General features: G+C 36.2%; 3 protein-coding genes across 4 annotated transcripts in view; 1 reads left to right on the forward strand and 2 right to left on the reverse strand.

Moving 5' to 3' along the window:
* Positions 1-796, reverse strand: part of LOC106868522 (zinc finger protein 271) — a 4,811-nt gene extending 4,015 nt beyond the window's left edge. For both annotated transcript variants that reach the window (XM_052977350.1, XM_052977348.1), the window contains exon 1: positions 381-796. The gene's annotated coding sequence lies outside the window, so the exon portion shown is untranslated. The remainder of the gene's footprint in view (positions 1-380) is intronic.
* Positions 797-932: 136 nt separating this feature from the next.
* Positions 933-4,546, forward strand: LOC106868529 (zinc finger protein 271-like). Its single transcript, XM_052977352.1, has 2 exons — positions 933-1,080; positions 2,585-4,546. The coding sequence occupies exon 2, from the start codon at positions 2,980-2,982 to the stop codon at positions 4,282-4,284; it is 1,305 nt and encodes a 434-aa protein (XP_052833312.1). The 5' UTR covers positions 933-1,080; positions 2,585-2,979; the 3' UTR covers positions 4,285-4,546.
* A 1,535-nt stretch (positions 4,547-6,081) lies between these two features.
* The window catches only part of LOC106868528 (baculoviral IAP repeat-containing protein 7-A), a 9,405-nt gene continuing 4,333 nt past the window's right edge, over positions 6,082-11,153 (reverse strand). The window contains exons 3-6 of the mRNA XM_014913831.2: positions 9,960-10,074; positions 8,853-8,984; positions 7,707-7,850; positions 6,082-7,031 (exon numbers count right to left, since the gene is read on the reverse strand). Coding sequence (XP_014769317.1) covers positions 6,835-7,031; positions 7,707-7,850; positions 8,853-8,984; positions 9,960-10,074 — 588 coding nt within the window. The 3' untranslated portion in view covers positions 6,082-6,834. The remainder of the gene's footprint in view (positions 7,032-7,706; positions 7,851-8,852; positions 8,985-9,959; positions 10,075-11,153) is intronic.

Below are 11,153 nucleotides of genomic sequence, written 5' to 3' on the forward strand. Positions count from 1 at the left end.
AATTTCAATTACTCCCCCCTAGCAGGCTATTTACATGCTAGAAATAACAGCCAAATCTCACAAAACTAGTGTTAGGGTTAGGGTTAGGGTTAGGGTCAGGGTTAGGGTTAGGGTTACGGTTTGAGTTAGGGTTAGGTTTACCCTGTGGATCTATATAAAAAACCGAGGGGAGGGGTCGAAATTTTGAAATTGAGATTTTTGAAAATTTTTTTCCAGAATCGGATTCTCCATGGTCTGAAACATAGGATTCCGTAAAAAAAAAAAGGGGGGGGTGTATACCCAGATTACATATACTCCTTCTCCACCGAAAATCCTATAAATATATCCATTTTCCTTGGTAAATTTTGAGTAAACAAATTCGGTGAGTAGGGGTTACATACGTAGTTACGTCGAAAATCTTTATTGTGTAATGAAAGTATTGTGTCTGTTTGCGTTTCCTTGTCTTGTCATCGCATGGTAGTTGTAAACGAGTGCCATCGTCACACAAACCATGTCATTCATTTGCAATTTTCTGTGAAAGCGTCTTCCCATGGTCAGTTTCAGAACTAGTAACATGGTAGTGGTGGTGGTGCTGCTGCGTACAACACTATGAACCGCGGGGGCCTATTGCTACGCTCTGTGTTCCAGAAACTTTCAGAGACGAGTTTTTACATTTCATCCTTCCTGGGCCACAGGTATTTGTACCAGTGATAACCTACGTGTAGACAAACCCCTTCTACACGTGCTCCACCACTTTCTACCAATACAGCTTCTCCACCACCATCACAAAGTAATTTCATCATCTCGAGACCCCCCCCCCCCCAACGCCATCACCATGAAGTCACTTAGAAACATTTATAAAGACTCGTTTATCATAGCCAGATGGTAACCAAGGTAACCTTGTTTATTTACATGGCATACTTTTTTGCTTTTATTTACTAGAGAGCGGAGATTGTAGTTTTGTTCTTTGATGTTAGGTAATTCCGTTTCCGCTGCAAGCACTGAGGATGCTGAGAACAACAATAAAGTGCCTTGTATCTTTTGACGGAGATTTGGTGAAATTAAATCTATTTTCACACTAAATATCGATTTGTATAGCAGGTAAGATGTACACACATATTTATCTATATACACAGTAGCGGTCATCTTATCCGGCTTTTAGAAATCTACAATAATATCTTTGGTCGTAACTTTCTTTAGCCAAAAAGTTTGAAGAATTGGAGTGATAGAGGCAGGAGAGAGTTTCTAAATGATAAGAAATCTTGGGGAGTGTTTGTGGACGGATGAGTGAATTTAATGTTGCTCAAAGAGGTACAGAACCAGCATATGCTGTCGAGCCGCGCTGCTGATATTAGGGGTTGCGTTCTATGCCTTGACCCTAGCGTAGAATGGGGCTTCTCTCTGAGCTGTGTGTCTTGTGGCTACCCCCTCCTAAACAGTGGGGAATAGGCCTGGGTATATATAACAGCAGCCAAATCTCCCTTAAATTACTTTTTCCTCTGAAAATATTTACATAGGCGCAGGAGTGGCTGTGTGGTAAGTAGCTTGCTTCCAAACCACATGGTTCCGGGTTCAGTCCCGCTGCGTGGCACCTTGGGCAAGTGTCTTCTAAACTAGAGGCCAACTCCATGAGTAAATAAAAAAACATTCCAGTCTGAATCCGGACTTGCAATCCTGAAATTTTGGATTTCCAAGTTTTCATTCCTGCGATTATTTTCGGCGAGTTTTTGCAATGAATTTTTTTTTGTACGATAACAATCTTTATAACTTGGAAATAAATTTTGGGAATAATCGAAATTAAATGCAAAATCCAGGAATAACTTTTGGCGAATTTTTTTTTTTTTTAAATGATTTTTTGCGACGAATATGATCATCCTAGGGATATGACTGGGGAAGAAGCAAATTCTCCAAAACGAGTTAGGGATCTGATTACAGGTCTTCCCATTCGGGGTCTGTAGTTTAAAAGCTATACTACTAGCCTAAAAGCTGCCCTATCACGTGTGTTTATGTGTATATATATGTGTGTGTGTGTATATATGTATATATATTTATATATATTTTGGTGCGAATGGTATTTTTATACAGCGCTGTGTTTACAATCTTGTAAATAATAACAACAATGGTATTTTTATATTAACGTCCTCTTTTCATGCTGGCATGGGTCCTACTGTTTGACCAGGGCTGCCAAGCTGCACCAGACTCCTGTCTGATTTTGCATGGTGTCTACAGCTCGATGCCCTTCTTAATGCCAACCAATATTGGCTATGATTACGATTTCACTTGTCTAAATGACTTCAAAGGACCAGCATATCACCAAAGGTCTCATTCACTTGACATTGGCTCTGTAACGCCCAACATTCAAAGAACATCCCATCCCATATCTTCACCACCTCATCCCATATCTTCCTCGGTCTACCTATCCCACAGATACCCTCCACAGTTAGAGATCAGCACTTCACACAATTTGAAGGTGTAGCTATAGTTTACAAATTTTTAGATTTCACCCAATGTTATATGATGTCATTTGTTAATCAATATAGAAATGTTGTAAGATTTCCGTTTTGATCTCTCCTCTATATCTAATACTGTTTCTTTATTATTTCAGATTAACGGATGTCATTGGCATGAAAAAAAACTTTCTTTTATCCTGGATATATCTTCAATATTTAACATCTTTTACAGTCTTAAGGAAAATATTATACAGAACACATCTAAGCCTATTTCTATAAATCTCTGGTAGAAATTCTATGAAATGTTTGCTCTGAACTGAGATTAGTAGCAACATTTTTCTACTTCAATATCTGATGCTTTGCATTCTCGTTACTCTTTGATGACTTTCTAAATTTATAGCATCTTTAGATATCAGTGAAGTTCGCAATTGATTGCATTGAAAACATTTGTAAGGAATAAACTATAACTAAAAGAAGAAGGAAGATGCAGGTAAAAATTTAATGTGGTAAGAAACTTCAAGGATTGGGTCTATTTTCATCCATCTAAAAGATGTCGAACGATGTGCAAAAATCATTCTATCATTGTGATATCTGTGGTAAAGTAATCTCTCAAAGAAGGGACTTAACTATACACAGACGTACTCACACAGGAGAAAAACGATTTCACTGCAAAATCTGTGGCAAATCATTCTCTGGAAATAGCCAGTTAACTAAACACAAACATATTCATACAGGAGAGAAGCCGTATCAGTGTGACATCTGTCGTAAATCATTCTCTCAGATTACTCACTTAACACGTCACAAACGAATTCACACTGGAGTGAAGCCATTTCACTGTGATATCTGTGGTAAATCATTCTCTGCAAATAGTGATAGAACTCGACATGAACGTATTCATTCAGGAAACACACCATTCCACTGTAATATTTGTGGCAAACCATTCTCTCTAAGTTGTCATTTAGTTGAACACAAACGTACTCATACAGGAGAAAAGCCATTTCACTGTGATATTTGTGGTAAATCATTCTCTGTAAGTAGTAACTTAAATAGACACAAACGTATTCATACAGGAGAGAAACCATTTCACTGTGAAATTTGTGGTAAATCATTCTCTGGAAGTTACGAATTAACTAAACACAAGCATATTCATACAGGAGAGAAGCCATTTCACTGTGATGTCTGTAGTAAATCATTCTCTGCAAGCAGTAATTTATCTAAACACAAGCGCATTCATACAGGAGAGAAACCATTTGGCTGTGATATTTGTGGTAAATCATTCTCTGCAAGTGGTGACTTAACTAAACACAAACGCAGTCATACAGGAGAGAAACCATATTGCTGTGATATCTGTGGTAAATCATTCTCTGCAAATAGTGACAGAACTCGACACGAACGTATTCATACAGGAGAGACACCATTTCACTGTGATATCTGTGGCAAATCCTTCTCTGCAAGCAGTAATTTAACTAAACACAAACACATTCATACAGGAGAGAAGTCATTTCACTGTAATATCTGCAGTAAATTATTCATTACAAGCAATGATTTAACTACACACAGACGCATTCATACAGGAGAGAAACCATTTGGCTGTGATATCTGTGGTAAATCATTCTCTCAGAGGACCAACTTAACTAGTCACAAACGTAGTCATACAGGAGAGAAGCCATATCACTGTAATATCTGTGGTAAATCATTCTCTCAAGGTAATAACTTAGCTAAACACATATATATTCATACAGGAGAGAAGCCATATCACTGTGATATCTGTGGCAAATCCTTCTCTGCAAGCAGTAATTTAACTAAACACAAACACATTCATACAGGAGAGAAACCATTTCACTGTAATATCTGAGGTAAACCATTCACTGCAAGCAGTGGCTTAGCTAAACACACATGCTGTCATACAGGGGAGAACCCATATCACTGTTATATTTGTATAAGCCCTCGACTATACAGCCTTATTTTTCTTTTGAGGAACAACGTTGTTTCGTTCAACTTATGGCCCTGCTAACATTTGATTGACGCATTTTCCTCTTGATCTATAACCCTTCTAGGCCACAAAGAGTTTAAATAAATGAAATAAGTTACCCCACAGGTGACTAGTCACTGTTCAACGGTATACTGTTTTTTTGACCTATTTCAAAAAGTATTGAATATTACTTTTAATATTCAACTGTAAGGTAATTGGAGAAACGGGGTTTATATATATATATATATATATATATATATATATATGTTTAAGAAAATAGAGATAATTAAATTAATTATTTATTAATTACAAAATTGGCTCTCATCACTGACTGTTGTTTCGATTCAAGACTTTGGAAATTAATTAGCATAATTAAAAACATTTTAAAGTTATATCTTGTGGAGGTGCAATGGCCCAGTGGTTAGGGCAGCGGACTCGTGGTTTCGATTCCCAGACAGGGCGTTGTCAGTGTTTATTGAGCGAAAACACCTAAAGCTCCATGAGGCAGGGGATGGTGGCGAACCCTGCTGTACTCTTCCACCACAACTTTTTCTCACTCTTACTTCCTGTTTCTGTTGTGCCTGTAATTCAAAGGGTCAGCCTTGTCACACTGTGTCACGCTGAATATCCCCGAGAACTACTTTAAGGGTACACGTGTCTGTGGAGTGCTCAGCCACTTGCACGTTAATTTCACGAGCAGGCTGTTCCGTTGATCGGATCGACTGGAACCCTCGACGTCGTAAGCGACGGAGTGCCAACAACAACAGAGTTATATCTTAATGGAGGTGGAAAAAGATATACCCTTACGTTTTCATGTTTTTGTGGGTTGAATGTAGGGAGTAAATCTACTAACTGATAAACGTTTTGAAGAAAGAACATAGTATAAACCTTACAAAGTGGCGGGGGGGGGTAGTATATTTATTGAAGTTATTAATAAAAATGAAGAATAAGGTATGGTAATAAAACATATGTATCTCTACTGTATAATTAAGGGTTAAACTAAAGTGTTTGACCCGAGCTCAAAAACGAAAAAACATTAGTGTAATAGATATAAGACAAGTTGCTGTGAACATCATCATCATCATCATCATCGTTTAACGTCCGCTTTCCATGCTAGCATGGGTTGGACGATTTGACTGAAGACTGGTGAAACCGGATGGCAACACCAGGCTCCAATCTGATGTGGCAGAGTTTCTACAGCTGGATGCCCTTCCTAACGCCAACCACTCAGAGAGTGTAGTGGGTGCTTTTACGTGTCATCCGCACGAAAACGGCCACACTCGAAATGGTGTCTTTTATGTGCCACCCGCACAAGAGCCAGTCTAGGGGCACCGGCAACGATCTCGCTCGAAAATCCTACGAAGGCCAGTCGGGCGGTACTGGCAACGGCCACGCTCAAAATGGTGTATTTTATGTGCCACCCGCACAAGAGCCAGTCTAGGGGCACTGGCAACGATCTCACTCGAAAATCCTACGAAGGCCAGTCAGGCGGTCAGTCTTGAAATAAGTAAATTTAATTTATTAGATATTTCTGTGAGAAGTTCTTCTGTATTTTTGGTGTTTCTCGGTTGTGAGGTTGTGTTCCATTCATTCTGGTGTCTTGTACATCCAAGGAGATATGTATAGAGTGTTGGGTGTGATGTGCAGAATTGAATATTGAGAAAGAAAAAGTCGTCAAAATTTTGGTAAAAAATACTTTTATTTCTTCATTATTATTAACACTTTGGTTCCTCTCTAGAACTTGTCAAATACAATTTTGTGAAAGCACAAATAGCTTGTTCATTTATATAAAACAGATGGGTTGTCTAGAAGAGAACATTGTTTTTGGTTTTTAGGGTGAGGTTCCAAGACAATGGAAATAGATAGATTGAAATATAAGTAGACAGACAGACAGATAGGCTGATAGATAGATAGATAGATAGAAAGATAGATAGATATATAGGCAGATAGATAGACAGGTAGATAGATAGATAGATAGTTGGACAGATGGGTAGAGGGAAAGGGAGAGAGAAGGGGTATCCGCCTTCCTATTCACCATTCATTCATTTAGAATGGGTTTAAGGATGGTGACCTTAAAAAAACAAACAAAAAAAACAGGTGTTGTTTGCTCATCACTGAAAGTCTTTTTTGCTTTCTTTCTCTCTAAAATATATACACATATATATATATATACATATATGTATGCCTGTGTATATATATATATATATGTGTGTATGCCTGGCCGCAGCTCTGAGCTGAAACTTTGAAATGAAAAAATATATATATGTATGTATGCCTGTGTATATATATATATATATATATATCTCATCATCATCATCATCATCGTTTAACGTCTGCTTTCCATGCTAGCATGGGTTGGACGATTTGACCGAGGACTGGTGAAACCGGATGGCAACACCAGGCTCCAATCTAATATATATATATATATATAACTCAGAAAAATATTTTCACCAGTCCATGAATAATTTTCCGACATAAAGGGCAGTTCGTGAGAGCAGATGCACATGATGCACAACTAACCAAATGGCCACATGGTAAAAATACCACACTCAATTCTTCATCCAAGCAGATTTTACAAAGCTTTTGTTCTTTTAGCATATTATTCTCTGCGATTAAATCAGGCCTTGCTGCTGTAAAAAAAAAATCAGAAGAAAAAGATAAAAAATAATTAAAGTGAAATGTAATGTAAGGTAACGAGAGGATAAATGAATAGAAGGGTTATGCAATGGTGAAATATAACAAATAGAATGTTGTGGCTGTGTGGTAAGTAGCTTGCTTACCAACCACATGGTCCCGGGTTCAGTCCCACTGCGTGGCACCTTGGGCAAGTGTCTTCTACTATAGCCTCAGGCCGACCAAAACCTTGTGAGTGGATTTGGTAGACGGAAACTGAAAGAAGCCCTTCGTATATATGTATATATATATATGTATGTGTGTCTGTGTTTGTCCCCCCCCCAACATTGCTTGACAACCGATGCTGGTGTGTTTATGTCTCCGTCACTTAGCGGTTCGGCAAAAGAGACCGATAGAATAAGTACTAAGCTTCTAAAGAATAAGTCCTGGGGTCGATTTGCTCGACTAAAGGCGGTGTTCTAGCATGGCCACGGGCAAAAGACTGAAACAAGTAGAAGAGCTGTTACACAAGAAAAATATTTCATGTGATTTGCACCAATTCACCCATGGTTCCATGTGAACATGTTAATTACTAATGTTAATTACTTCACTTCAGCACTTTTATAGAAGGATCACTTCTTATTTACAATCATTTCGAAGTAGAGATAGTAGAGTTATCGTTTATTACTTACCAGAAGCCATTTTGGTGTCATGTTTTGCCCTTGTTTGGTCAGGTTCCTCTTCATCACTTACTTCCTCCTCCTCCTCATCATCATCAAAATGAGGATTGTTTTCAATTGCATCAAGTAAATCTGATGCTTGTAGAAAAGAAGATCCTTAAAAACAAAAAAAGGAAAAAAAAACAATATATACATACACATTAGGTTTTTATGTAAAATATTTGGGTAATTATAATTTAGCATTCAACTACATTCCTATTTGTCCATTACTTTCATAATAATATTGCTCCTTTGTTAGATCTCTATCTGTACTTTGAAGTTGGAAATGCATAAACTGATGGATTTTTGAAGAAAGGAAATTTTATTGGAGGAAAGTATAATTTAGTGATTTCATCACTAGAATATTTATCTGAAGTTATCAACCTCATTTCATGGCCTCTTATATTTTTAATTCAAATCAAACTAACAGGATTCAATCCCAATCATGAAAAACAATTGCTGGTTGAGCTCTGTTTCTAATAATAATATTTCACTTCATGTTGGTATTTTTTAACATTATGCCTCTCACATATTTACAGAGAAGTTGCTGAAATCTTATACGTGCTTTACCTTGAACAACTTGATGGCAGGTAACCAGATTATTCAAAGATTGATGTATAGTTTGATGGTTTACAAAATTTGACATTGAATTCTTGCATAGAAGTAATTGACTGAATTTTCTGCTAAAAGGCAACTGCTAAATTTTTCAATGGAATATTAAGAAGAAAACTCACTTTGGTAGATTAGAATAAACTATGTTATAGGGGGGTCTGAAGAAGCTACAATCTTCAAAAGGTGATGAAAGTGCATCCAGCAAAATAGCTCGGGAAAAATTGTTATGATTTAAGGATTTTGGGAAACTTAAGAGAAGAAGTAGATAAAGGGAGAATTTAACCAAAGTTATCAGACTGGGTTCTTATAAATTTATACTTCAAAGATGATATAAGAGGCAAAAATAAATTAAAACACTGTGATTTGCTGTCTTGTGTATGCTGTACTCAACAAACGTATGTCAATACAACAATGATTACAATGATGAAATTTTGAACAAAAACTGAACAGTTTAGTTTTGTGAAACAAAAAATTATTACATTTTAAAAAATCGTAAAGTATTCTTACCCGTTTCTTTGATTTTGTTTTTCACAATTCTTTTGACTAAATTTCGTTTATAGCCCATAGATAAAACAGCCTTAACTTTAGGTGTTTCCATACATGATGTCTTAGTTTTATGATATTTCAATTCGGGAGAGCCTAAAATATAAAAGGAAATTATTAAAATTTTTCTGAAAATGTTCTAAATTTTATTTTTCAGTTTAAAGTAACCTTTAACTGTTTCCTAGCGTAATTTTCATCTTTTTGTTTCTGTTCATGCAGCATCATCATTCAATCCAAAAAGGATACACTCATGATGTACCTGATTGTTTTCTCAAGACAGATATGAGGCCTGGTGTGTAAAAGGCTTAGAAATGGAAACTGCATAGATTTGGGGTTTTTTTTCTTGGTTTCATAACCCATGTGACTCGACAAGATATATACAAAGTTTATGAGTTACCCAATGATAAATTTTGACACTGAAAATATTATCTATACATTTGTTTTACAAATATGTTTTGTCTGATTTAAAGATCTATATTTGCCACATATATAATGAAACATATCTTATTGACTTATTATAAAAGATATTTTTATAAGTTCTAGTGATTATTATTATTAATGCTTCAATGATGCTGTCCAGTAGAGAGACAAGCTGGCAGAATCATTAGCATGCCGGGTGAAATGCTTAGCGGTATTTAGTCTGTCTTTAAGTTCTGAGTTCAAATTCCACCGAGGTCGACTTTGCCTTTCATCCTTTAGGGGTCGATAAATTAAGTACCAGTTGCATACTGGGGTTGATCTAATCGACTGGCTCCCTCCCCATAAATCTCGGGCCTTGTGCGTCAAGTAGAAAAGAATGCTGCTGTCTGGTGATTATTAGAACTTTAATTTTTTCAAGTTTTTTTTATTGTCCAAATTCTTTCATTATAAAAAAAATCTTCTGTTTTTGATTTAGTTGTATTATTGTATGAGTTATTAGCAGAAGGTTGATTTGTTCCAACAAGTCCTTATTTTGGCATGGAGAGATTTTCTGAATTTGGTAAAAATGACATTTTCTTAAATGTAAGAATTGTATGAAAATGATTGTGAATGACATACTTTTCCTTATAAATAGCAAATAACTTATCTTACATGAAGTTGATGTATCTGATATCCTTCTGTTGTCTTCCATACGGAAATATCTACCAATAGAATCAAGTTGAAGAAAAGGAGAATCTGGTCGATCTTGTGAAAATGAATTCATTGCCTTTAAGAAAAGAATGTCATTTCAATAAATTTATATTCTAGCAATGTTGGATGTACACAGAAGCATATACTTCTACATATAATTAAGTGTGGATTAACAAACATTAAGTATATTGTAGCTTGTATTTAACTATACGTTCATGCAGAAGATATCCTTAGACAAGCTGCCAAACGTTATTTTAAATTGTCTTACCAATGAATAATTTTCAGAAAAAAACTATATCTTTTTGAAGTCATTCTAAATTTTGGTATGAGATAATACTTTTCTGATGGGCACTAATACCACCAAAACATGCATAAAGTTGTCACTATAATTACCAAATAAATAAAAAAAAAAACTCAGAGAAGACAGTTTTTGTGTGTGAAAGATGCACAGGATCCATAAAAACTTTAGAGACCCAGGAAATTGATTCTCTCAAATGCCCTGGTGGTTCATTAGAGGTAGTAGGTAATTTCTGCATATTATTTTCCTCAGCCCACCTGTATATTGTGTCCAACTCACGTTGCAGATGTACAACATCTCCAGGGTTCTGTATCCTCTGAGAGACTTTTGTATTGTTTGCATAGCTCGCAAGGGTTGATATTTGAACAGCTGAGGGCATGTCAGAGAGGGCCATTATGAACAGAATTTGCCCCAGGACAGTACCCCGTGGAACACCACTGATTATTATTTGGGATTTCTTGCAGGAGGCTCCATTGACCACCACTTTCTTTTAGAAAGTCATGTAGCCATTCTCAAGTTTTCCAAATATGCCACGATTTTGCAGCTTGTGACAAATCATACTATGGTTGACTTTGTCATAGGCTTTTGAAAAGTTGAGGTATATTATGACCACATTTGAGTTGTTGAGCAACTGCTTTAGCTCACAGTCATAATGCTGCAAGAGCTGTGTCAGTCAGCAAGTCATTCTCTTGAAGGAATCCAATCAATTTCCTTTGGACTATTCGTTCCATGACTTTGCTGATGTGTGAGGCCAGAGAAAGAGGCCTATAATTTTTAGCATCTGCTAAATACATACATACATATATATATATATATATACATATATATATATATATATATATATATATATATATATA

This window comes from Octopus bimaculoides, chromosome 28, assembly GCF_001194135.2.
Source record: "Octopus bimaculoides isolate UCB-OBI-ISO-001 chromosome 28, ASM119413v2, whole genome shotgun sequence".
Taxonomy (NCBI): Eukaryota; Metazoa; Mollusca; class Cephalopoda; order Octopoda; family Octopodidae; genus Octopus; species Octopus bimaculoides.

Excerpts from the sequence above, each read along its gene's own strand:
- LOC106868529 (XM_052977352.1), top strand. The coding sequence starts at position 2,980 with ATGTCGAACGATGTGCAAAAATCATTCTATCATTGTGATATCTGTGGT.